The sequence below is a fragment of the Pituophis catenifer genome, unplaced genomic scaffold, assembly GCF_029215685.1.
Source record: "Pituophis catenifer annectens isolate HBS135680 unplaced genomic scaffold, rPitCat1.0.hap2 SCAF_18, whole genome shotgun sequence".
NCBI classification, from domain to species: Eukaryota; Metazoa; Chordata; class Lepidosauria; order Squamata; family Colubridae; genus Pituophis; species Pituophis catenifer.
Window position 1 is genome coordinate 4,437,360 of NW_027256898.1, and position 27,494 is coordinate 4,464,853.

At 44.9% G+C, this 27,494-nt stretch overlaps 1 protein-coding gene across 2 annotated transcripts in view; it reads right to left on the reverse strand.

The window, feature by feature from the left end:
* The window catches only part of LOC139325914 (tyrosine-protein phosphatase non-receptor type 11-like), a 39,582-nt gene extending 14,417 nt beyond the window's left edge, over positions 1 to 25,165 (reverse strand). For both annotated transcript variants that reach the window (XM_070955949.1, XM_070955948.1), the window contains exons 1-4: positions 25,112 to 25,165; positions 11,253 to 11,375; positions 2,756 to 2,950; positions 704 to 896 (exon numbers count right to left, since the gene is read on the reverse strand). In XM_070955949.1, the coding sequence (XP_070812050.1) occupies positions 704 to 896; positions 2,756 to 2,950; positions 11,253 to 11,375; positions 25,112 to 25,125 (525 nt within the window). In that variant the 5' untranslated portion in view covers positions 25,126 to 25,165. The remainder of the gene's footprint in view (positions 1 to 703; positions 897 to 2,755; positions 2,951 to 11,252; positions 11,376 to 25,111) is intronic.
* Between the last annotated feature and the right edge of the window lie 2,329 nt (positions 25,166 to 27,494).

Below are 27,494 nucleotides of genomic sequence, written 5' to 3' on the forward strand. Positions count from 1 at the left end.
GTTTCAGGATGTATTTTCTTATGGAAACCGCTGTTTTGGCAACGGAATAAGCTGCTTTGGGAAGATTTTTTGGAGAGCGGAAGTCCGCAGGTATCCTTCCACTTACAATCACTGCTTTAGTGATCATTAAAAGCTACAAAGGCACTGAAAAAAAAAATTAACTTAGGTCCTCATCCTCACATAATTGACTCAGCCAGCTGTCCAGTTCTGGAGAACCGGTAGCGGAAATTTTTGACTAGTTCGGAGAACCAGTAAATACCACCTCTGACTGGCCTCGCCCCCATCTATTCCCTGCCTCCTGAGTCCCAGCTGATCGGGAGGGAATGGGGATTTTACAATATCCATCCCCTGGAGTGGGGTGGGAATGGAGATTTTACAGTATCCTTCCCCTGGAGTGCGGTGGGAATGGAGATTTTACAGTATCCTTCCCTTGCCACGCCCACCAAGCCATGCCACGCCTACCAAGCTGCACCCACAGAACGGGTAGTAAAAAAAAAATTGAAACCCACCACTGGTGCGGTCATGTGATGCCTCATTCAACAACCAACACTACTTAACAAAAGGATTCTTCCGGTCCCTATTACAGTCATAATCCAAGGACTGCCTCTAGTCTAGATGACCTCCAAGGGTCCCTTCCATCCTATCCTTTTACAGCATCCCGAGAGGCGGATTGAAAGAAAGCGGGAAGGTCGCAGAGCCTGACCTGATAGCGGATCATGATGTGAGTCACGCGAGGTTTCCGGTCTCCCGTGTCGGCTTTATCCTCGTTCGTCAAAACGGACAAGACAAAATCTCCCGGTTTGCTTTGACTGCTGCGGACCAAAAAGCTGCCGGGTTTGGCTTTGTCGGTGAGGAGCTTCTCGGCTTCCTTGCCGGTTAGGTGACCGTGATACCATCTGAAAAAAAGACAGGCCGGCTTTCCAATGGGAAAGATCCAACTCCCCACTCGGCGTGGAGATATTATCACCTATCTTTAGGTGCATGGGGCTTAAACCCTAGAGACCCCTCCCCACCCTTCTCCCTGCTCCTTTTCTGGTTTTGTCACTAAGGAACCTCGCAAATTGGCACATTATCTGCCTCTTATTGGTAGTACTTCTATTTTGTATAGGGCTCACGTTTCAAAAAATCAATGAGAATGGTCCCAGAAGGATGCATTTCCTAGTCTGGCCTCTAGAGGGCGCCCACCATCTATTCCGAGTCGCGCAGTACTGGTTAGATTGCAGTACTGCAGGCGCCTTCTGCTGACTGCCGGCTGCCTGCAATTTGGCAGTTCGAATCTCACCAGGCTCGGGGTTGACTCAGCCTTCCGTCCTTCTGAGGTGGGTAAAATGAGGACCCAGATTGTTGGGGGCAAAGCGGTATATAAGTCTTAAGTACTCTTCCTTTCTTTCTTTCTTTCTTTCTTTCTTTCTTTCTTTCTTTCTTTCTTTCTTTCTTTTCTTCCTTCCTTCCTTCCTTCCTTCCTTCCTTCCTTCCTTCCCTCCCTCCCTCCCTCCCTCCCTCCCTCCCAGTGGTTAGAATGCAGTATTGCAGGCTATCTCTGCCCACTGCCAGCAGTTCAATCCTGACCGGCTGGCTCAAGGTCGACTCAGCCTTCCGTCCTTCCAAGGTCGGTAAAACGAGGACTCAGATTGTTGGGGAGCAATAGGGCTGACTCTGTAAACTGCTTAGAGAGGGCTGTAAAAGCCCCGTGAAGCGGTATATAAGTCTAAGTACTATAGCTATTCTCTTGCAGCATCACCTTTGGTGGCCCTTTCCCCCTTGGATGTAAAACCCAATTTGAGCGAAGAAATGGGACGGATCTCCACTTGCTGGTCTACAAGGCCCTTTAAATTTCCAATGGCGGGGTACAGATGCTGGACTACGATTCCCAGAATCCCTCGCTCTGGGTCACACAGCTTGATATTAGGATGGGGCACCACCTGGAAAGCCCAGGAAGGTAGGCCAATCTTGGAAGTCAGAGGAACATCCTGGGAAAGGCGGGGAGGTGTGGGGGGGAACTGCCCCAAATCCCTACTTCCTTGCAGCTTTGAATTGAACAGATTAACAGAGTTGGAAGGGACCTTGTTGGTCATCTAGTTCACCCCCCTGTCCAAGCAGGAGACCCTACATCTGCCTCTACCTAGGATCGAACTCACAAACCTCCTGATTGTGAGGCAAGAGCTCCACCTCTAGGCCAGAATTCCCGCAAAGGAGGGAGGCAGCCGAGTGACATAAACGTTCCCCGTGTCCGTCGGGAACACGGAGGCTCTGTACAAATTCGTGGTACAAATTTGTAGTTAATATACAGATTAGCGGTAACCAAGAAAAAGAAGAAAAACAGTCCAGCTTCCTTTTGTAAATGCCCCTTTGAGATAAGTACGGACCTGGATCAGTGGCGGGTTGCTCCCGGTTCTGTCCAGTTCTTTAGAACCGGTAGTAAAAGCGGCGAAAGGCTCCGCCCACCCGCCTGGACGTCATAATTGACGATCTGCGCGTTCCCACTCCCGTTGCGAACTGGTAGTAAAGGTAAGTAGAACCCACCCCTGACCTGGATGACTGAAAATCTCCACAGAAAAATCAGTGGTAACCTTTGAAACCCATTGCACAGTCCAAGGAGAAATTCAGAACATTCCCGCAGACTTTTCTTCATCCTCACAACGATCTTATAAGGTAGGCCAGCACGTTCCTTCAGTAGTGTTAAGTAGAACCCTTAAGGGCCTTGGGTAGGTTGACTGGATTCACCCACCCACCCACCCACCCACCTCCCACTCACCTTTCTGAGGTGGGATCCTGGCAATTGAGCGGGAATCGTAATTCGATGGTATTGCTGTTCTTCTCGCGGAGAAGGCCCTCCTGCTCGGTGTAGTACTGAACCAGCTCAGCCAAGGTAGCAAATTTCTCCCCTCCGTAGAGGTCGTAATAATCGCCCGTGTTTTGGATTTTGATGTGGGTCACTTCATCGTTCCTCCTGCAGCCGAGAATCGGGGAAGAAAAGGATGACGATGGATGGACCATCGCCGATATAACTCCGAGTTCCCCCCCACCTCCCAGCTTTCAAAAGATGCCCCCAAATTAAAAACAATGATGGATTCTGACCACAGAGGGGATGAAGAGAGATAATATAATGTATATACATTTGTTAAAATTATAAAGGCAAGATATGTCCTGCATGGATAATACAGCATCATCATCATCATCATCATCATCATCATCATTATTATTATTATTATTATTATTATTATTATTATTATTATTTAATCTTTAGTGAGATTCACAGCCTTTGAGCCTGGTTAATAGCTCAGCAGCTCGAGTCCTAACCAAGGACCCAGGAACTCTTAAGGTATCGTCGGAGGATGTAAGCTGCTCCGAGTAAGGTGGTTTTTTTTAGAGTCAAAATGTTCAAGTCCAGCAAATTTAGAATTTCTAAATAGCAGGGTAGCCCTTTGGGTATTGCTCCAAGGGCTCCGATTACAATCGGGACAACACACAATTTCTTTTTCCACAGTCGCTCAACTTCAATCTGCAAATCCCGGTACTTTGTGATTTTTTCTTGCTGCTTATCTTCAATCCGTGCATCACCAGGTATTGCAATGTCAATGAACCATACTTTTTGCTTTTCAACTATTGTTATGTCAAGTGTGTTGTGGACCAAGTGCCTGTCAGTCTGAATCCTAAAGTCCCACAAGATCTTGAGTTTCTCATTCTCTAAAACTTTCTCAACCTGATGTTCCCAGTGGGTTTTGCTGTTCTCAGATCCAAACTTCTGGCACAATTTCCAGTGAATGATCTTAGCAACGCGGTCATGGCGTTGTAGGTAGTCAGTTTGTGAAATTTTGCTGCATCCACTGATCAGGTGGTCGACTGTCTCATCTTCCTCATTGCAGAGGCGGCATTTGCTGTTGGTGGTAACATGTTGAATTTTTGCCTTCATGCAGTTTGTGGCTAGGGCTTGTTCTTGAGCTGCCAAAATAAAGCTTTCTGTTTCTTTTTTCAGTACTCCTGATCTTAACCAGTTCCAAGTTAGTAGTAGTAGTAGTAGTTCTTCTTCTTCTTCTTCTTCTTCTTCTTCTTCTTCTTCTTCTTCTTCTTCTTCTTCTTCTTCTTCTTCTTCTTCTTCTTCTTGGATGAAGGATGTTTTATTTTTTGTTTGTTTAAAAAATAAAAAACTTTTTTTTGCAAAAAAATAATAATAATAATACAAAGGCACAGATGTTAAAACATGAAAATTCAGACTAAGGTGAATAACAATTAAATAAAAGGTTTAAGATTTAGCACTATGCTCTTTCACAAGGTAAAGCCCAATCCTTTTTAACAGAATAACAGAGTTGGAAGGGACCTTGGAGGTCTTCTAGTCCAACCCCCTTTTTTAATCAAGAGACCCTGTACCATTTCAGACAAATGATTGTCCAATCTCTTCCGGAAAACTTCCAGTGTTAAAAATAATTGCACAAATACAGGTAGCCCTCGATTTACAACAGTTCCATTTAGTGACTGTTCAAAGTTACAATGGCACTGAAGAAAGTGATTTATGACCGTTGTTTTTTTATTTACAGTTATGACTTTTCTAACATCCTCATGGTCACGTGATCCAAAATTCACCAGGCAGACCCACAACCGTCCCCATAAAAAGCCTCCGCAGCCTTATTAAAGGAAGCCGAGAGACGCTGCTCTGCTCACATCTTTCCTAATTTTGGAAGAAATTTTGCAAACGGGGCGGTCCCCCGGCAAAGCTGTGGCAAGAGAGAGCAAGGATGAGTCACCCTAAAAAGGCACAATAAGGATATTGTTGTTGGGAATCCACTTCCTGTTCTCTCAGTCCATCCTCCAAAAAAAAAAAAAAAATTGAATTTTCTTCTTCTCATAAAAATTTAGCCAAACAGGATCCCAGTGGGCATCTCCCTCCTTTCAAACCACATTTGAAGCGTGTGTGTAGCCCTGGTCCAAATCTATATTTTATATGTCCTATCATATAGAAACTCGACCAACGCAAGCATTTTTTTTAATGACAAAAACGCCGGCTCAGTCCATTAAAGCCCATTAAAAGCACCAGCATGAAGAAATGGTGGATTAAAAAAAAAAAGATGAATGATACAGCACTGAATTTAGCGCAACTGCCTTCTGGAACGCAAGTTTATATGCCTTACTCGTTCCAGAATCAATTGTGCGATGATCGGGGTTTTTTGGTGTTTTTTTTTTCAAAAATATTCCTATTTTATTGCAGCGGGTGGCTTTCAGGGGTGAAATCCAGCAGGTTCTGACAGGTTCTGGAGAACTGGTAGCAGAAATTTTGAGTAATTCGGAGAACTGGCAAATACCACCTCTGGCTGGCCCAAGAGTGGGATGGAAATGGGGATTTTGCAATATCCTTCTCCTGGAGTGGGGTGGGAATGGGGATTTTGCAGTATCCTTCCCCTGGAGTGGGATGAGAATGGGGATTTTGCAGTATCCTTCCCCTGGAGTGGGGATGGGGATTTTGCAGTGTCCTTCCCCTGGAGTGGGGTGGTAATAGGGATTTTGCAGTATCCTTCTCCTGGAGTGGGAATGGAGATTTTGCAGTGTCCTTTCCCTGGAATGGGGATTTTGAAGTATCCTTCCCCTGGAGTGGGGTGGTAATAGGGATTTTGCAGTATCCTTCTCCTGGAGTGGGAATGGAGATTTTGCAGTGTCCTTTCCCTGGAATGGGGTGGGAATGAGGATTTTGCAGTATCCTTCCCCTGGAGTGGGGTGGTAATAGGGATTTTGCAGTATCCTTCTCCTGGAGTGGGAATGGAGATTTTGCAGTGTCCTTCCCCTGGAATGGGGTGGGAATGGGGATTTTGCAGAGTCCTTTTCCTGGAGTGGGACGGGAATGGGGATTTTGCAGTATCCTTCCCCTGGAGTGAGACGGGAATGGAGATTTTGCAGTATCCTTCCCCTGCCACGCCCACCAAGCCACACCCACAGAACTGGTAGTAAAAAAATTTGGCTTTCGAGGTGTTTTTAAGGCGGCTGGTTGGTTCGTCCAACAATTGCACCGAGCTTGAATTTTCTTTTTTTTAAAAAAAGGTTGAAACGAAAGCTGGAAGATTGCAAAGCAGAGAGAGGGAAATGGAAGGGATGGTGGAATGTCTTGTAAATTGCACAAATCAGTCAGATTTCAAGACGAGGCAAAAAAAAAAAAAAAAGCATGCAACCTATCATTGCTCTGTCCCAAAGCCAGAAATTCTATACAGCCCAAAAAATAAACCCAGCATCACTTTCTTTTTACATCTGGGTCAGAGGTGAAATGCTCTGAAGTCTGCTACCAGTTCGCTCCGCTACCGGTTCGCTCTGCTACCAGTTCGCTCCGCTACCGGTTCGCTCTGCTACCAGTTCGCTCCGCTACAGGTTCGCTTCGCTACCAGTTCGCTTTGCTACCGGTTCGCTTTGCTACTGGTTCGCTTTGCTACTGGTTTGCTTTGCTACTGGTTCATTTCACTACTGGTTCACTCTGCTGCTGGTTCGCTCCGCTACCAGTTTGCTTCGCTACCGGTTTGTTTCGCTACTGGTTTGCTCTGCTACTGGTTCCCCTCGCACATCTGTGCTAGTCGTTCCTGACTCTAGGGGGCAGTGCTCATCTCCATTTCAAAACCGAAGAGCCAGCGCTGTCCGAAGACGTCTCCGTGGTCCTGCGGCCGGCATGACTCAACGCCAAAGGCGCACGGAACACTGTTCCCTTCCCACCAAAGGTGGTCCCTATTTTTTCTACTTGCATTTTTTTACGTGCTTTCGAACTGCTAGGTTGGCAGAAGCTGGGACAAGGAACGGGGGCTCACCCCATTAAGTGGCACTAGGGATTCGAACCGCCGAACTGTCGACCTTTCGATCGACAAGCTCAGCGTCTTAGCCACCGAGATCTAGAAGCTTGCTTTAAAAAAAAAAAAAAAAAAAAAAGACAAAGAACTGCTAGCACCAATGCAGTTAAAACAGAACTGGGGCTAGTTTATGTAATTCTTTTGGGGTTTCGTTGGCTTATCTCTAAAGGCACAAAAACAAAAGCTTGATTGAAAAATGGGAGAGCAGTTTTTTTTTTCTTCTCTGACCGAACTCATCCATCAAATATCTGGAGTCTGGTTGAGCTCACTTGGTAGACTGTCTCCAAAGTGCCTTTAAAATGCAATTAACGGGAGTCTTGAAAACGGGCTCTTGGTGAAAAGGAGCAGCATTTAACTGGGCCAAACAGGATTAACCCTCCTCACGCCGGACAGAGAAATTCTTAACCCTCTCTCATCCAGGAGATACAAGTGGGCTGCTGGGAGTTCGCACGGGTTCGGCAGAACCTCTAGCTAAGATTCTGTGCAGTTCGGAGAACCCCCAAATCCCACTCTTGGCCGACCACTCCCACCCCGTCCCTCCCAGAAATCCCCACGCAGCCCGTTTTGGATGCAGGTAAATGCAGGGCACACACGGAGGCTCAAGGAGGGTGAAAAACAGGCCTACCGGAAGTTTGGGTCCATTTCCGGCCTCCAGAGAGCCTCCCCGAGCCTGGGGAGGCCGTTTTCGCCTTCCTGGAGAGCTCAAGGAAAGCCTCCGGAGCCTGGGGAGGGCAAAAATGCCACCTCCCCGCCACCATGGTGCAGGAGGCTGACTAGGCCACGCCCACCATGAACCAGCAACCGGGCAGAGAACCCCTTGCTAAAATTTTTGAAGCCCACCCCTGGATACAACCTATCCTTTAAAAAAAAAAAGTAATTAAATATTAAAAGGGCCCTCAATTAAACATAAGCAGAACGCTTGCAACATTAAGCTTTCAGAATATAAAACTTGGAAAACATTCCAGGCTAAATGGAACAATAGATGGGATCCTCGTTAGAGAGGGGCAAGAAAAAACGGTTTTATAAAATGGAAGCAAGGTATACAGGTAGTCCTTGACTTACGACAGCAATGTTGAGCCCAATATTTAAGCAGTTTTGGGCTCAATTGCCCAAGACAGCTGTTAAAAGGTTTTTCCCCCTATTTTGTGACTTATTTTTGCCACCGTCGTTAAACGATTCCCAGCTGTATAAGTGACTCATGCGGTCATTAAGCGAAACTGGCTAACCCCCCCCCCCAAGTTGACTTTGCTCGTCTGGAGCCAGCTGGAAAGATTACGAGCGGTGCCACGAGCATCCGTGGGGATGCTTCAAACGGTCGTTAAGTGTGAAAACCAGTCGTAAATCACTTTTTTTCAGCGGCGTTGTCACTTCAAAAGGCCATTAAGGTTGCAAGTTGAGGAATTCCTGTATGGAGAATTATTTCTTGACTTTACGCAGTCAAAATTTACGGACACGGTCCTCAACTTAAGACCACCATCGAGCCCAAAATGTACGTCGCTAAGTGAGAAATTCGTTCCGTGAGTTTCGCCTCCGTTTTACGACTTTTCTTGCCCCAGTTCTTAGGTACTGCAGGCTACTTCTGCTGCCTGCAGTTTGGCAGTTCGAATCTCACCAGGCTCAAGGTTGACTCAGCCTTCCGTCCTTCTGAGGTCGGTAAAACGAGGAACCAGATTACTGGGGGGCAATAGGCTGACTCTGTAAACCGCTTAAAGGAGAGGGCTGTTAAGCACCGTAAAGCGGTATATAAGTAAAGCGGTATATAAGCGGCATATAAGTCTAAGTGCTATTACTATCTTCCTTCCTTCCTTCCTTCCTTCCTTCCTTCCTTCCTTCCTTCCTTCATTCATTCATTCATTCCCTCCCAGTGGTTAGAATGCAGTATTGCAGGCTGACTGCTGACTGCCAGGAGTTCAAATCTCACCGGCTCAAGGTTGACTCAGCCTTCCATCCTTCCGTGATCTGTAAAATGAGGATCCAGATTGTTGGGGGGCAATATGTTGACTCTGTAAACAGCTTAGAGAGGGCTGTAAAAGCACTGTGAAGCGGTGCTTTCCCCCCCTTTTTTCCCCCCTCCTATTGTTTATTAACTGCATTTCCTGTGGTTTATCGTTGTGATGTCATTGTTGTTAGCTTTTAAACCTTGCCGTAAAATAAAAAGCAAAACAAAAGGAGCAATAACCTGACAATTAACATCCTTCTATTTGCAGCTGGGCATTTTAAAATACAACACTTTCCCAGCGGTCTGTTTTTAAACAAACCTGGTTACGAACCACGAACGAACTGTGGGAAAGGCAAAAATAGTTATCTAATATTTGAAGACCTTAGTTTAGGCATCAGCCATTGTCCCTTTTTTTAGGATTATTGGCTCTATGAAGCTCAGAATTAGTACCCTGTTTCCCCCAAAATAAGACACCCCATGATAATAAGCCCAATCGGGCTTTTGAGCGCATGGCAATAAGGCCAAGAGCTTATTTCAGGGTTCAAAAAAATATAAGACAGGGTCTTATTTTTGGGGAAACACAGTATCTATCATATCTATTATATCTATCTATGTTATCTACTGTCTGTTTGTCTGTCTGTCTATCTATCTATCTATCTATCTATCTATCTATCTATCTATCTATCTATCTATCTATCTATCTATCATCTATCTATCTATCTATCTATCTATCCTGTTTCCCCCCAAAATAAGACACCCCCTGATAATAAGCCCAATCGGGCTTTTGAGCATATGGCAATAAGGCCAAGCGCTTATTTCAGGGTTCAAAAAAATATAAGACAGGGTCTTATTTTCGGGAAAACATGGTATCTATCATATCTATCATATCTATCTTATCTACTGTCTCTCTATCTTCTATCTATCTATATCATTATCTATCTATCTATCTATCTATCTATCTATCTATCTATCATCTATCTATCTATCTATCTATCTATCTATCTATCTATCTATCTATCTATCTATCCTGTTTCCCCCCAAAATAAGACACCCCCTGATAATAAGCCCAATCGGGCTTTTGAGCATATGGCAATAAGGCCAAGCGCTTATTTCAGGGTTCAAAAAAATATAAGACAGGGTCTTATTTTCGGGAAAACACGGTATCTATCATATCTATCATATCTATCTTATCTACTGTCTCTCTATCTTCTATCTATCTATATCATTATCTATCTATCTATCTATCTATCTATCTATCTATCTATCTACCTACCTATCTATCTATCTATCATCTATCTATCTATCTACCCTGTTTCCCCCAAAATAAGACACCCCCTGATAATAAGCCTAATCAGGCATTTGAGCGCATGGCAATAAGGCCAAGCGCTTATTTCAGGGTTCAAAAAAATATAGGACAGGGTTTTATTTTCGGGGAAACACAGTAATAATAATTATTTTTGGTCCAAGCATACGGGACATGCCTGGTTAAAGACGGTGTCTGAATTGTGAAAGCAAGCATTGTCATTCGGTTTCATTTCTTTGCATTCCCCCAAATCTGTACGTCAAACTTTAAACTGAGGATGCAAAAGGCAATCGTGAATTCTAGCAAATATTAAGAATAAGAGCGTTAGTTGCTTAAGAGGACTAGGAAAAAAATAGTTATCCTGACAGAGCGGGAGGAAAAACAGGGAGAAACGACAGCCAAGATATATATATTTTCCGTAAAAATAAGTATTGTTTCTCAAATGAAGCTCCCGCGTGAATATAATTTGGAGCATCGTGTATGTCTGACGCCCGGAGTCGTTTATTAAAAAATAATAAAGGTGGGCTAAGAAAGAAAAACAAAAACAAAAACAAAAATAAATGCCTTTTAGGGAAGGACGGAACGATACCGACTCTTTTCGGTCCGTGGGTTACAATTCTAAATGGATGCTTTTGTTCTTTTCTTCCCCAAAATGGTAATTTGGAGGATTTGACCACGACAAAGAGGTTATTCTACGCCCCGGTTCGTTTGCAAATAACCCTGGGGGCTCAGAAGAAACAGTGCTTCTGAGCACAAGCAGAACGCCTTCCTCCTGCTAAGCTCAACCGTTTCATTTAGCGTCCAGTCAGCAGAGAATATCCGGTGGGAAAAAATGTGCCGTGACCGACCATGGTTAGGTGCATTCCCACAGTGTCAGTTGTGGGATTCAGCCGGTTTGAGCGAATCGGTAGTTAAATTTATTTATTTTATTTATTTATTTATTTTAAAATTTATATACCGCCCTTCTCCCTGAGGACTCAGGGCGGTGTACAGCTGTTGGCTGGCTCTACCCCTTCCCACCCCACCCCATTCAGAAGTCCCCACATGCCCCATTTTGGCTCCCAGGTAAGTGCAGGGAGGCCTCCTAGGCCCAAAACGGGACGCGGGGAATGTGGCGCCCCCCCTCACGGCCCGTTTTCACTCCCAGATGGCTTCAGGATGTGTTTTTTTTTCCTCCTAAGTTTGCAGCACCTACCTGACCGATAAGGTGAAATCTCCGGGATTGCTTTTACTCGGGCGGGCTAAAAAACTCCCGTGGATGCCCCTGGTTAGGAGCAGCTTTTCTGCTTCAATCCCGCTGATGTTTGGATGGAACCACCTGGAGGGACGGATGGGGGGGTTGTGGGAGGTGTGGGGAGAGCAAAAGAAAAACAAGAACACCTCGCTATTAATAAGATGGGCAGCTGGATTTATTCTATTCACAGGACACAGGAAGTGGAGGGTGAGCTTAAAAGATCATCTAGTCCAACCCTGCTGGGGATTTTAGCGCTCAACTACTCCATCCCCGTTGTAGGAGATGTCTAGGCTGAGCCCGAGGGAGGGAGAGATCAAACGCGTCATCAGTCGTGAATCCCTTCGCATCCACAAGAGATCTTAAGTCCAGCCCACCGTGAATTCCTTATCTGCCGCCAAATTGCTTTGACTGCTAGTAGTTCCGATTCTTGTAGAGATCTTAAAGCTTGCAATAAATCTTTATAGCCATTTGAACTGCCTGGGTCTCCCTGCATTTCCCGGGCGCTTGATACCCCAATTCTGGATTTTAGCAGTCATCTAGTCCAACTCCATTCTTGCATCTTAAAGGTCATCTAGTACAACCCCATTTTGGATCTTGAAGGTCATCTAGTCCAACTCCGTTTTGGATCTTAAAGGTCGTTCAGTCCCACCCATTTTGGATCTTAAAGGTTGTCTAGTCTGACCCCGTGTTGTGCTAGAATTCAAAATGATCTCCAACAGCCATTTGAACTGCCCCTCGTTGCTAATTTTCATTTATAGACTGTTTTCCTTCCAACACGTCCTGATTTCACGCTCCCTACGTGAATAACCCACAGTGACATTTTATGGGGTACGTCAGATTTGCCACCTATGCCGTTTGCCTTCCCAGTTGCCGGACCCTGAGACCAAGCAGCCTCTGGGATGTTTGCCCCCAGACTCAAAATTGCAGACCGGTTTTGGATCAAATGCTATCGAGCAACGCTTCTGTTCCATTTGGTGGGCCAGCTACATTTTTCATCCCTGCCCAGAATATTTGCTGGCACAGAAGAAACAGAACATCTATCCAATATATTGAATAATTAACCAGGGCTTCCCAAGAGATACTTAACTAAATTTTATCTCCATCAATGTAGCTCGACAATATGGCCAGAGAGGGGAGAGGGAACCAAGAGAAAATGCAGCCACGGAAAGCATTTTAAGGTCATTAGTGGAATAAAAGAACCTGACCTGAAGGCACACACAAACACACACAAATTGTGTCTTAACAATTAGCCAAGAACCCAACTAAGATAGTAATTACTTTTTTAAAAAAGGGAGGGGAGATGGATGGATGGATAGCTACTTATAAGGACTCTATAGTCAAGTTTCTCAACCTCAGCTTTGAGATAGGAGGACTTCAATTCCCATAATTCCCTGGCCAGCATGCCAGGAAATTCTGGGCGTTGGAAGTCCATACGGCATCTAATTCTAGTTGAGTGATCTCAAGTGCTCTGCCGGTCAACCTTAACGGGATGAACAGAAGGAAAGAAGGAAGGAAAAGAGAGAAGGACGGGAAAGGAAGGCAAGGGTCGGAAAAGAAGAGAGAGAAGGAAAGGGAAGGGAAAAGTCAAAGGAACGGAGGGAGGGAAAGAGGGAGGAAGGAAGGAAAGAAAAAGAGAAAGAAAGAAAGAGGAAGGAAGGGAAGGAGGGAGGGAGGAAGGGAAAAAGAGAGGGAAGGGGAAGGAAAGGAAAGCAAGGGACGGAAAGGAAGAAGAGAGAGAAGGGAAGGGAAGAGAAGAGTCAAAGAAGGGAGGAAGGGAGGAAGGAAAACAGAGAGGGAAGGGAAAGGAAGGCAAGGGACAGAAAGGAGGAAGAGAGAGAAGGGAAGGGAAAAGTCAAGGGAGGGAGGGAGGGAGGGAGGGAGGAAGGAAGGAAAACAGAGAGGGAAGGGAAAGGAAGGCAAGGGACAGAAAGGAAGAAGAGAGAGAAGGGAAGGGAAAAGTCAAGGCAGGGAGGGAGGAAGGAAGGAAAAGAGAGCGGGAACAGAAAGGAAGGCAAGGGACAGAAAGGAAGAAGAGAGAGAAGGGAAGGGAAAAGTCAAGGGAGGGAGAGAGGGAGGAAGGGAAGGAAGGAGGGAGGGAGGAAGGAAAAGAGAGAGGGAAGTGTCAAAGGATGGAGGAAGGGAGGGAGGAAGGAAGGAAAGAAAGAAAGAAAAAAGAAAGAAAGAAAGAGGACAAAAAAGGAGACAAAATATTTTTTCCTTGGCTTATCCTGGAGGCATGCCAATACATTTCCTGGAGACGCAAAGGAATGATGTAAAGGGCAAACATTAGGAGCCACTCCATCGCGCAGGGACTATTATTTGGGGCAAAGAGAGAAAACCCACCAAGATAAGGAGGAGGTGCCGTTTGGTGACTTCAGAAGCCGAGCTACAGGTGCTGCACCAAGATTGCTGGCGCAGCCCTGTTGGTAACCCAACCACAAAATATTTTTAGCACCTAACCATATGTTATCCAAAACCGCAGAGTCTTATCTGGGCAGAGTCACCCAGCGAAGAACGAGAGCCCAAAACCACAACGGAATCCCTCCCTGGCTCTTTACCCCCTTGAGCGTGAGAACCCATGGCCCCGTTTCTCAAAAGAGAAGCGTTTTAACAGGAAGGCGCTTCATCAGGTCGCTAGACCTCATGGAGGCGGCCTCAAAAAGAAAGCGCCACGAATTGTGACGTCTCGGTGGCCACGCGAGCAGCAATATAACTCGAAATCCATCCGAGAGAGGATTTTCCCTCTGTCTGCAAATGGGAGAAGGAAAACGCCAAATAATACCGGTCAAATTTCAAAATAAAATTCAAATTCAAATAAGAACGGTGAGGTTGGAAAAAAGAGGAAGAAAAACAGCCAAGGGAGATTTCTGGAGATGGAAAGATCAGAGATGGGACTCCCCACTTTTAAATGCGATTTATAAATAAATAAAATAAACTTCTTTTTCTCTTACAACCGAATCCCTAAGGATTGTATAACCGACTTAAGGTAGCTATATTGAAAACGTTCCCAGTTTTTTTTTTTAAGGGAATCAAGCCTGATCAATAAATAATTTACAGGTATATATCCTTTGACATGGCCAGAATTTCTGTCACTAAGCAAAAGGGGGGTTGCTCAGCGAATCGTGGCCCCATCTTATGACTTTTCCTGCCCCGGTGGTTAAGAGAACGACTGCAACTTAAATGGATCGCGTGGTCGTTCCAAGGATCCGTCCTTCCTCGACTTCGCTTGTCGGTTGGGAAGATCCCGAGAGATTATTACATGACACCCTTGGTATGCCAATTGCCCAACTTTTAAATCACGTGACCGGTCGTAAGGGCGAGGACCGGCTTTAAGTTGCTTTTTTTTTTCCAGGGCCGTTGTAAACTTGGTCGCTAAACAAAACGGCCGTAAACCGAGGACAAGGCAGCTCTTTGCAATGCCTTCAGCCTTATTCCATCCAATTTGGAGGGTTATGAAAGTTGAAGTCCAGCCAGGCTTTAGCAGGCTATTTATGGCCAATGTTTGTTCATCTTCATCCATCCCAGCCATTTCCCCTTCCAAACAGGATGTATTCATTTATTTTTATTTTTATTTAAAAAAAAAAACAACTTTCTGGGTCAGAAAGAAAAAGTATCTCCTTTGTCCAAGGATGCTTAGCCTGTCTCCGGCAGACATTATATGACCTGCAAAATCTGTCATGGACCTTTCTGTCCCCCCGAACAGCTAAATTTAGAATTGCCGACGGAAGAAGAAAAAAAGAAAGGGATAGTTGAATCATTAAAGATAAAGGTAAAGGTTCCCCTCGCACATCTGTGCTAATCGTTCCCGACTCTAGGGGGCGGTGCTCATCTCCGTTTAAAAGCCGACGAGCCAGCGCTGTCCGAAGACGTCTCCATGGTCATGTGGCTGGCATGACTCAACGCCAAAGGCGCACGGAACGCTGCTCCCTTCCCACCAAAGGTGGTTCCTATTTTTCTTCTTGCATTTTTTACCTGCTTTCGAACTGCTAGGTTGGCAGAAGCTGGGATGAGTCACGGGAGCTCACCCCGTTACGCGGCACTAGGGATTCGAACGAGGAGAGGGCACTAGGGATTCGAAATTAGAATAGGAGAGAGGGGAAGAGAGGGGGGAAGAGAGGAGGAGAAGGGGAGGGGAAGTAGATCAGAGAAGAAGAGGAGGGGAAGAGAAAGAAAGAAAGAAAGAAAGAAAGAAAGAAAGAAAGAAAGAAAGAAAGAAAGAAAGAAAGAAAGAAAGAAAGAAAAGAGGGAGATGGTAGGTTGGAGGAGAGAGATTGCTGTACAATAAAAAAGATGAAATGGAAGAAAGGCAAGCCCGAACAAACACAAATATATTAAGATAAAGAATGAATTGTTAAAGAATAAAAGGGAATAAATATGAATAAGCAGGAAAATTAGAATTTGAGGGCGAATGAAAATGTTGTTTATATAAGCAAGCAAAGAAATATTGAGATATGATTAAAAAAAAGGGAAAAAAGAAAATTGTGGCGAAAATTGCAATTGAGTACAATGTCTTTGAATTTGATAAATTGTATAAGATAATAAAACTTGATTTAAAAAAAAAAAAGAATTTCTTAATTCTCTGCTAAGGATTTGTGGGATTGAATTAAAAGCAGCCGCATCTCGGGTAATTTTATATCCCAAAGGTTTTCTCTATTAAAAACTCCCCCCAAATATCCCTGCTTTGAAATAAGCCCATCTCCTTACCTCATTTTTTTTTTAAAAAAAAAAAGTCAAACAAAATGGAAAAAAAGAGCGATAAATCTTATTCAGGGATGTTATTACTAAACCAAAAATGGCAAAAAACATCCAGATTTACAAGTCAAAGTTGTGCTCAACAACTCCTTCTGCCTGTCGCATCTAAGATACGGTTGGCTGAAATCTCCTCCAAGACATATTTCCATGCAAGATGAAACTTAAAAAGAGATTTGTGACATCAAAAATACATCACTGAAGGCAGCAGATTTGAAAAGCAACCTCTGGCCAGCAGCTTTGAAGGCTGAACAGGTTCTCCAGGGGAGCGACCAGCTATGCATGCCAGTGATGGCAAATCTTTTTGGCACCCAGTGCCCAAACCGGAACATGTGTGCATGTACGCATGGTGGAGTGCCGGAAATCCAAAAACCAGCTGGCTGGTGTGAATGCGTGTGCCGATCAGCTGGTCTTCGGTTTCCAGCACCTGCATGCATGCCAACCAGCTGATCTTTGTGCGTGCCGGAGTACCGGAAACCCGAAAACCAGCTGGTTGGTGCGAATGCGCGTGCCAGTCAGCTGGTCTTCGGTTTCGGGCACGCGAATGCGCACTGGCCAGCTGATTTTTGTGCATGCCGGAGCGCTGGAAACCGGAAAACCAGCTGACTGGCGCGTATGCGCGTGCCAGTCAGCTGGTCTTTGGTTTCGGGCACGCGAATGCGCACCGGCCAGCTGATTTTTGTGCGTGCCGGAGTGCTGAAAACCGGAAAACCAGCTGACTGGCGCGTATGCGCGTGCCAGTCAGCTGGTCTTCGGTTTCGGGCACGCGAATGCACACTGGCCAGCTGATTTTTGTGCGTGCCAGAGCGCTGGAAACCCAAAAACCAGCTGGCTGGTGCGAATGCGCGTGCCAGTCAGCTGGTCTTCGGTTTCGGGCATGCGAATGCACACCGGCCAGCTGATTTTTGTGCGTGCCGGAGCGCTGGAAACCCAAAAACCAGCTGACTGGCGCATATGCGTGTGCCAGTCAGCTGGTCTTCGGTTTCGGGCACGTGAATGCGCACCGGCCAGCTGATTTTTGTGCATGCCGGAGCACTGGAAACCCGAAAACCAGCTGGCTGGTGCGAATGCACGTGCCGGTCAGCTGGTCTTCGGTCACCCACCCCCCTAATTTGGTTATGGTTGAATTATTCTTGTAGCAGAGGGGTCCTTCTAGCTTAAAAAAAACCAGAGAGAATTCCAGAAGTAAGCTATTTCCTGATTTTGGGGCTGGAGGTCAGCAACAGGGTTTCAGAACTTCCTTTCAGGAAGCTAACAAGGCAAGCTGATTCCGTTCGGGCCTGGAGACCGGCTATGCCGTTAGAAAACTAACAGAATAACAAAGTTGGAAGGGATCTTGGAGGTCTTCTAACCCATTGCTATGCAGGAGTCCCTATATGCCATTTCAGATCTAACTCCCATGCCGCCGTTTAATTTTCTGCCATTTAATCCTAAAACATTTTCAGTTTTTGGAAAGGAAAGTTTGCAAGGCTGGGTCATCTTTTCACACACACACACACATACAGAAACACACACCCTGCATTCTGCTGACAGCAAAAAAGAAAAGGATCTGCGATCCCCGTCCGGAGGGCATTGAAAGTTTGTGGCTCTCTGAGTCATCTCTAGCGACACGACAAAGCGCGTCCATTTGGAACGGACCCTGGCAGCTCGATCAAGACAAGACAGCTTGTGTGTCTGTGTGTGGTGTGTTGTGTGCTGGGAAAAACTGACACTGCTAAATCAATCTGAGCAGGAGCGGGAACAGGAGGAAAATCTTCTCGGGCCCAAACCACACCGGCCTTTTCCCACGAATGAAAGGGGGGGGGAGAAGTAAGGCGGGCAAGAAAGGATTGACGTTGGCATCCTCTGGAGGAAGTAGGAGACACCTGAAGAAGACGGGCATTAAGCACAAGCTGTTTGGTGTTTAAAGGTAGAGCGTCCCCAGATGGGGAGGCTCTCTTTCCAATCTGGCAACTCCCAAAGTATCAATAGTTTTCTGCAGCGGTGGGTTTCAGGGTACGTTGCTACTGGTTCGCCGTGCACATGTGCGCGGCCGGTTTGCGCGAGCACCTGCCTTTCCACACATGTGATTTGCTCGAGTGAGTGCCTTCCGTGCGTGCGCCCGGCCTCAAAAACCTGCCTAAATAGGATGGCATAGAACCGGGGTGCATGGGCAGGCCCACCCACAATTTCCGCTACCGGTTCGGGCGAATTGGTCTGAACCAGCTGAATACTATCTCCGATGTTTTCTGTTTAGCACAGGAGCGTCCAAGCTTGGCAACTCTCAAGACCTGTGGACTTCAACTCCCAGAATTCCCCAGTTAGTGTTAGCTGGGGAATTCTGGGAGTTGAAGTCCACAAGTTTTGTAAAGCTGGATGCTCCTGGTTTAGCACCAAATCTTCTCTTAAGTTCTTAAGTTCTTAAACGATAAGAAACAGATGGGAGAGAAAAAGATCCGTTTATCTAATTTATCCCTCGACGAGCAGGTGCGCCAGTCTTCGAAGATAACTTTCAACGATTTTTTTTTCTAGGTGGGCATAAGAACGTCTCAATTTCTTATTTTTGCTGGGGGCTATTTTGTCCTCTTCCCCCATTCCATTTTTGTTTTTTCCAAAAGAATTTGCATTCAGATTTTCCAGCGTGGGAGGCAAGACGGTTTTCCTGCAAAGATATTTTACGGGAGGTATTTCCACTGGGTTTCCTTTGAGCTGTCAAATTTTTTTTTTTTTTAAATTATGCCAGCAAAGTTGTTTTTTTGTTTTGTTTTTTTTTGCATTTTTTTGTGTTTTGTCCTTCGAGGGCATTTCCAGATCTTAAAAAGAGTTTGACTTTTAGGGAAGCTGCAGAATAATTATTTGCAGATGGGGAGATTTTCTCTCTCATTCACCACCGAGAAAAGAAACTCAGAAAGTTTAAAACCCAAAGTGTCAAAGAAACAAAGCAGAAAAATGTGGGAGGAAAGAGAAAGAGGAAAAAAAAACCTTTAGAAAATATTAACCTAAAATGCAGGTAGACCTCGACTGATGACCACAATTGAGCCCAAAATTTCTATTGAGACAAGTTTTTAAGTGAGTTTTGCCCCCTTTTACGACCTCGCTTGCCACAGTTGTTAACCGAAAACCCTGCTGTTGTTGAGTTAATAACCTGGTTGTTAAGTGAATCTGGCTTCCCCATAGACTTTGCTTGTCAGAAGGTCACAAAAGGGGAATCACATGACCCCGGGACGTCATAAATATGAAGCCGTTATCAAGCATCTGAACGGTATTTCTCTCTGGGCACCGTGGGAATATATCTGCTGAATAAAACTCCGCACTGGCGTCAGGAAAGGCATCCGGCCAGTAAACATTCAGCTCCATTCAGTTGCCCCGACTCCACCTCGCAAGGGATTACGGGGTCGATAGGACAGGACAGGATAGGATAGGACAGAATAGGGTAGGGTAGGGTAGGGTAGGGTAGGGTAGGGTAGGGTAGAGTAGTGTAGAATAGAATAGAATAGAATAGAATAGAATAGAATAGAATAGAATAGAATAGAATAGAATAGAATAGAATAGAATAGAATAGAATAGAATAGAATAGAATAGAATGTAGGATAAGATAGGATAGGACAGGATGATAGGATAGGACAGAGTAGAGTAGAGTAGGGTAGGGTAGGGTAGGGTAGGGTAGAGTAGGGTAGGGTAGAGTAGAGTAGAGTAGAGTAGAGTAGAGTAGAGTAGAGTAGAGTAGAGTAGAGTAGAGTAAAATAGAATAGAACAGAATGTAGGATAAGATAGTATAGAACAGGATAGGATAGGATAGGACAGAGTAGGGTAGGGTAGGGTAGGGTAGGGTAGGGTAGGGTAGGGTAGGGTAGGGTAGGGTAGGGTAGGGTAGAGTAGAGTAGAGTAAAATAGAATAGAACAGAACAGAACAGAACAGAATGTAGGATAAGATAGGATAGGACAGGATAGGATAGGACAGGACAGGGTAGGATAGGATAGAATAGGATAGGATAGGATAGGATAGGGTAGGGTAGGGTAGGGTAGGGTAGGGTAGAGTAGGGTAGAACAGAACAGAACAGAACAGAACAGAATGTAGGATAAGATAGGATAGGACAGGACAGGACAGGACTGGACAGTGGAGTGGAGTGGAGAGTGGAGTGGAGTGGAGTGGAGTGGAGTGGAGCAGAGCAGAGCAGAGCAGAGCAGAATAAAATAAACAGAGTTGGAAGGGACCTTGGAGGTCTTCTAGTCCAACCCCCTGGCCATCCAGTCTCTTCCTATAAAAGCCTCCAGTGATGGAGCATCACAACTTCTGGAGGCAAGTTGTTCTACTACCCGTTGCTTTGTTTTTACTGTTAGGAAATTTTAGATTGTCTGTTTAAGTATTCCCCAAAGCCAAGCAACCAAGCTTTGGTTAAGTCGATGATATCATGTCTCATAGAGTAAACAGGGCAAACCCTTATCCTGGCTTCCTAAATTAATCCTCCCATTGTCTAGTTTTCTCACTCCGTGAAATCCCCCGTAAAGTAACCAGCATTATCAGCCTATAAGTTTCGTAAGTTTGGGTAAAAGCAGCTTCAAAGTTTGGACAGTTAGTGGAAGCGCCTGGTTTTGGAAGGGAGAGGCTGACTTTTTTTATATATTTCCTTTTTCTAATCGTGCGTTTAAAATATATATATATATATATATATATATATTCTTAAGACACCCTTAAGAGAGCCGGCTGGCTTAAAAAGAAACCGGGAGCATTAAAAATAGAGCTTTAAAATAAGAAATTCCTGCCCAGTGACGGTGCAAATTGATTACATTTTTATCTTGCTGTTCCAACAGAAAAGGTTAGAGCGGAGTATATATAGGGCCGCGGCCTCAGGACAAGCCTCCTCGAGTCCCATCTCGGGCTAAGCGTTCACGCTCGTCCTAAACCACAGTTTGTAAGCCATGCTGGCTAGATTTTCCTTGCCGGAAGCAGTGAAAAAGAAGCCACGTTTTGACGAGTGGCGGAGAGTTTTCACAGTCCAAAGTGGGATACGAACCAGTTTTTCCACACGCTGCTTGAGAGGGGAAGGGGATGGACTAGATGACCTATCAGATCCCTTCCAACCCTGTTAATCTGGATCTGTCAAGCCCATTGCAGGAAGGATTCCAAGACGAAAGGATTTCGAGGGAGGGACGTTCACTTTAGGACAGTGATGGCTAACCTTTTTGTCATCGCGTGTCAAAAGCGGGAGGGGGAGCGGGCGGGGGTGGGGACACACGCACGCGTGCCCACATCCATAATTCTATGCCCCCTGCCCCACCTCATGCTCCCTCTGCTTTTGGCACGTGATGGCACGGTGGGTCCAGTAGGCCCATTTTTTGCTCTCCTCAGAGCTCCCAGAGCCTTTCTAGGAGCCTGGGGAGGGCAAAAACAGCCTTCCCTACCCTTCCTAGAGGCCCCTCCGGAGGCAGGAAACAGCGTGTTTCCTGACTTCTGGTGGGCCCAGAAGGCCTGAAAATCAATTGGCTGGCGCATGCATGCTTGCCGGAGCTGAGCTCGCGTGCCCACCAGTATGGCGCCACGTGCCACCTGTGGCACCCGTGCCATATGATGTAAACCTGGTGGCAGGGCCTGATATTTAGTGGAGGAGAAAGGAAGGGAAGAGGGGAAAGAAATAGAGAAGAAGGAAAAGAAAGGAGAGAGGAGAGGAGGAGGAAGAGAAAGAGAGAAAAGGGAAAGGAAAGGAGGAAGAGAGGGAGGAAGAAAGGAAAGGAGGAACAGAGAGGGAGGAAGATAAGAAAGGAAGAAAAAGGAGAGTGGAGGGGAGAGGGAAGAAAGAAAGGAAAGGAGGAAGAAAGGAAAAGAGGAAAAGAAAGACAAAAGGAAAAGAAAAGGAGAGGAAAAAGAGGAAGAAAGGAAAGGAGAAATAGAGAGAAAGGAAGAAAGGAACAACAGAAAGGAAAGGAAGAAAGTAAAAGAAGAGGAAGAAAGGAAAGGAGAAATAGAGAGAAAGGGAGAAAGGAAAGGTGGAAAGGAAAGACAGAAAGGAAAGGAAAGGAAGAAAGTAAAGGAAGAAGAGGAAGAAAGGAAAGGAGAAATAGAGAGAAAGGAAGGCAGGAAAGGAAAGGAAAAAGAAGAAGAAATGAAAGGAGAAAGAGAGAGAAAGAAAAAAAAGGAAAGATAGAAAGGAAAGGAAAGGGAGAAAGTAGAGGAAGAAGAGGAAGAAAGGAAAGGAGAAAGAGAGAGGAAGGAAGAAAGGAAAGGCAGAAAGGAAGAAAGGAAAGGAAGAAAGGAAAGGAAGAAGAGGAAGAAAGGAAAAGAGAAAGAGAGAGAAAGGAAGAAAGGAAAGGAGAAAGAGAGAGAAAGGAAGAAAGGAAAGACAAAAAGGAACGGAACGGAAGAAGGAAAGGAGCAGAGAAAAAGAATGAAGGATGGACGGATAGAGAGAAGGAAAAGGAAACAGAGAAGAGGAAAGGAAATAGAAAGGAGGGGGGGAAAGCACTTTTTCAGAGAGGGCCCAAACTCCTTAGGAAGAGGAAAGAAAACGGTTTCTCCAGGCAGGCGTCTGGCCCAGAGGCCGAAGTGATCCCAGAAGAGATCTCCCGGTGGATTTAAATCTTTAAAGAGAGGGAAGAAGGACGAGGAGGCACTCAAAGGGCTCCCAGCCTTTCAAGAGGAGGAATAGGGAGGAAAAAAAAAAAGAGAGGCAGGAAACAGTTGCCGCTGAACTGATATTTACATTATAACCCGGGGCGAGAAAGGAAAGGAAACACACGTACAGGATGCGATGCAGAGATATCCAAGAAGCTGCAGCCGGCTTCCACGGAAGACAAAAGTCGCTTTTTAAAAAATATTATTATTATTATAAAATTCAAATATTCACGAAAGAGCCCCCAGGAGAAGCTTTTTTCCCCTGCTGCCTCCCACCCGAATAAATTTGGCATTCGCCCCTGCCCCAGGGAAGACCCCCACCCCACCCCAGGACCCGAAGGGGGGGGTGTCGATCTACGAAGTGGAACCTCTACCGTCAGCAGCAGTCTACCTCTTGGCGGCGACACGATCTTCGGCTTGATTTCTTTCCATTTCATTTTTTCTAAAACTCTCAAAAGGAGTGGCTTTAAATCCAAACTTTGGGATGAAGGAAGATTTCTCACCCCCCCCAACCCCCCCCAAGTTCCAATTAAACCAAAGATGCACAATCTGCATATATATATATATATATATATATATATATATATATATATATATATATATGCAGATTTTAAGGATATGTTTACAATTACACGGGAAGAAACCCGAGATATTAACTGTACACACACACACACACACACACACACACACGCACACACACACATATATATCTCTTTAGCCAGGTTCTACCTACATAAACCAAGATATTATGCAGTAAATCTTGGTTTACATAGGTAGAAACTGGCTAAAGAGAAATACACATAAAACCTACGAAAAAGAAAGAAAAACAAATATATATATATATAGGCTTTGGTTATTCAGGTTTTCTCCCGCGTAAAATTGGAAGTGTCTTGGCGACGTTTCGACGAAGTCTCATTCGTCATCTTCAGGCTGGTGTTTTCAGCTTCGTGCTTCTAGGAGCAATGTGTGATCGCAGCTGTTTCTTCCTTTTAACTGCCAGTTAAACATACATACAAACTAGATACAAACACCCGCGAAAACCTCCCACCCTCAAATAGTAGCTGTAAATCCAAACTTTGGAGCGAGAGACAGAAGATTTCTCACACACACAAACACACACGCTCTTTCAAAGAAGAGACCGGACTGCCCATTTGTCAGAAACGGTGTAGGATCTCCTGCTTACAGTGGTGGGTTGGACTAGATGACCTACAAGATCCCTTCCAACTCTGTTATTCTTCTGTTATTCAGAAGTTGTGGGAGCTTCATCCCTGGAAGCTTTCAAAGAAGAGACCGGACTGCCTATTGGTCAGAAACGGTGTAGGATCTCCTGCTTAGGGCGGGCGAGGAAGGGGGTTGAACTAGATGACCTCCAAGATCCCTCCCAACTCTGTTATTCTTCTGTTATTCAGAATTTGTGGGAGCTTCATCCCTGGAAGCTTTCAAAGAAGAGACCGGACTGCCTATTGGTCAGAAACGGTGTAGGATCTCCTGCTTAGGGCGGGCGAGGAAGGGGGTTGGACTAGATGACCTCCAAGATCCCTCCCAACTCTGTTATTCTTCTGTTATTCAGAAGTTGTGGGAGCTTCATCCCTGGAAGCTTTCAAAGAAGAGACCGGACTGCCTATTGGTCAGAAACGGTGTAGGATCTCCTGCTTAGGGCGGGCGAGGAAGGGGGTTGGACTAGATGACCTCCAAAATCCCTCCCAACTCTGTTATTCTTCTGTTATTCAGAAGTTGTGGGAGCTTCATCCCTGGAAGCTTTCAAAGAAGAGACCGGACTGCCCATTGGTCAGAAACGGTGTAGGATCTCCTGCTTAGGGCGAGCGAGGAAGGGGGTTGGACTAGATGACCTCCAAGATCCCTCCCAACTCTGTTATTCTTCTGTTATTCAGAATTTGTGGGAGCTTCATCCCTGGAAGCTTTCAAAGAAGAGACCGGACTGCCTATTGGTCAGAAACGGTGTAGGATCTCCTGCTTAGGGCGGGCGAGGAAGGGGGTTGGACTAGATGACCTCCAAGATCCCTCCCAACTCTGTTATTCTTCTGTTATTCAGAAGTTGTGGGAGCTTCATCCCTGGAAGCTTTCAAAGAAGAGACCGGACTGCCTATTGGACAGAAACGGTGTAGGATCTCCTGCTTAGGGCAGGCGAGGAAGGGGGTTGGACTAGATGACCTCTGTTATCCCCCCAACCCCCCCCAAATTCCAATTAACCCCCCCCGCCCCAAAATGCACAATCTGCATCTATATTTCCGAATCGACAATCCCGTCCTTTGGCTTTTACACCCCGTCCCACCCCCGCCCTGCCTCTTCTACCCAGATCCCTGGGCGCAGAAGCTCGTCCTTTTTCAAAGGAGCCTCCAGCACCAGGAGCAGTCTACCCCCCCCATCCCCAGCGCAATTATTATTATTATTATTATTATTATTATTATTATTATTATTATTATTATTATTTGCAAAGAGCTTGATCGACGGTCCTCCTTACCTGCGGGAAATCATCGCAGCGGCTTGAAACAACTGCCCGGAGGAGAAACACGCGTCTCCCCCTTCGGCAGCCCCGGAATCGCAGCTGGGAGCCGAAGGGAGCGGCTGCCCCAGACAGCAGCCTCGCCCCAAGCCGCGCCCCCTCCTCTGCCATATACGGGCAAAGCCTACCGCCCCGTTCTCACGACGCCCGAGCCCCCCATTGGCCGAGACACGCCTCTCCTTTCTCCCCCCCCCTCCCCGCCCCGCTTTGGAAAACCCTCGTGTCAGCCGAAGGGAAAAGACGCTTCTGGCCCGGTGACGTCATACCGAAGGGAATTCCCCGCTCCGCCAATCAACGCCGCCCGGCAACGGGCGCCCCGCCCTTAGCAGCGGGCCGGGCGCGCCTTTTAAAGAGACAGCGCTGTGGCTTTGGAGAAATAAAATAAAATAAAATAAAATAAAATAAAATAAAATAAAATAAAATAAAATAAAATAAAATAAAATAAAATAAAATAAAATAAAATAATAAAATAAAATAAAATAAAATAAAATAAAATAAAATAAAATAAAATAAAATAAAAAACAAAGTAAAGTAAAGTAAAGTAAAATAAAATAAAATAAAATAAAATAATAAAATAAAACAAAACAAAACAAAACAAAATAAAACAAAACAAAATAGTAAAGTAAAGTAAAGTAAAATAAAGTAAAGTAAAATAAAATAAAATAAAATAATAAAATAAAATAAAATAAAATAGTATAGTATAGTAAAGTAAAGTAAAGTAAAGTAAAGTAAAGTAAAGTAAAGTAAAGTAAAGTAAAGTAAAGTAAAGTAAAGTAAAGTAAAGTAAAGTAAAGTGGCCAAGTGTGATTAGACACACAAGGAATTTGCCTTTGGCGTATATGCTCTCAGTGTCCATAAGGAGAATAAAATACATTCATCGAGAATGAAAAGAAACAACACTTAGCGATAGTCAAGGTTACTAATAAGCTATAAAATCGTACTAGGAAACAAGTAAAAACAATATAAATTGAAAGATACAAGCACAGAGAAGAGAAGAGAAGAGAAGAGGAGAGGAGAGGAGAGGAGAGGAGAGGAGAGGAGAGGAGAGGAGAGGAGAGGAGAAGAGAAGAGAAGAGAAGAGAAGAGAAGAGAAGAGAAGAGAAGAGAGAATGAATAGAATAGAGAAGAAGAGAAGAGTGAATAGAATAGAATAGAATTGAATTCTTTTATTGGCCAAGTGCAATTGGACACACAAGGAATTTGCCTTTGGTGCATATGCTCTCAGTGTCCATAAGGAGAATAAAATACATTCATCGAGAATGAAAATACAACACTTAGCGATAGTCAAGGTTACTAATAAGCTATAAAATCGTACTAGGAAACAAGTAAAAACAATATAAATTGAAAGATACAAGCACAGAGAAGAGAAGAGGAGAGGAGAGGAGAGGAGAGGAGAGGAGAGGAGAGGAGAGGAGAGGAGAGGAGAAGAGAAGAGAAGAGAAGAGAAGAGAAGAGAAGAGAAGAGAAGAGAAGAGAAGAGAAGAGAAGAGAAGAGAAGAGAAGAGAGAATGAATAGAATAGAGAAGAAGAGAAGAGTGAATAGAATAGAATAGAATTGAATTCTTTTATTGGCCAAGTGCAATTGGACACACAAGGAATTTGCCTTTGGTGCATATGCTCTCAGTGTCCATAAGGAGAATAAAATACATTCATCGAGAATGAAAATACAACACTTAGTGATAGTCAAAGTCACTAATGATAGTCATGATCATTAGTCATGACTTATTAGCTTATTAGTCAACTTTGATAGTTAAAGTTACTAATAAGCTATCAAATCATACTAGGAAACAAGTAAAAACAGGAGTGAAATCCAGCAGGTTCTGACAAGTTCTGGAGAACCGGCAGCGGAAATTTTGAGCAGTTCGGAGAACCGGCAAATACCACCTCTGGCTGGCCCCAGAGTGGGGTGGGAATGGAGATTTTGCAGTATCCTTCCCCTCCCATGCCCACCAAGCCACACCCAGAGAACCGGTAGTAAAAAAAATTGGATTTCACCACTGAGTAAAAACAATACAAATTGTAAAGATACAAGCAACATAGTTATGGTCATAAGTGGGAAGAGATAGATACTAGTAAGGAAGAGAAGGATAATAGTAATACAGTCTTAGTAAATTATTTGACAGTGTTGTGGGAATTAATTGTTAAGCAGAGTGATGGCGTTTTGGGGAAAAACTGTCCTTGTGTTTAGTTTTTCTGGTGTGCAGTGCTCTATAGCGTCGTTTTGAGGGTGTAGGAGTTGAAACAATTTATGTCCAGGATGCGAGGGGTCTGCAGATATTTTCCCAGCCCTCTTTTTGACTCGTGCAGTAGACAGGTCCTCCATGGAAGGCAGCTTGGTGGC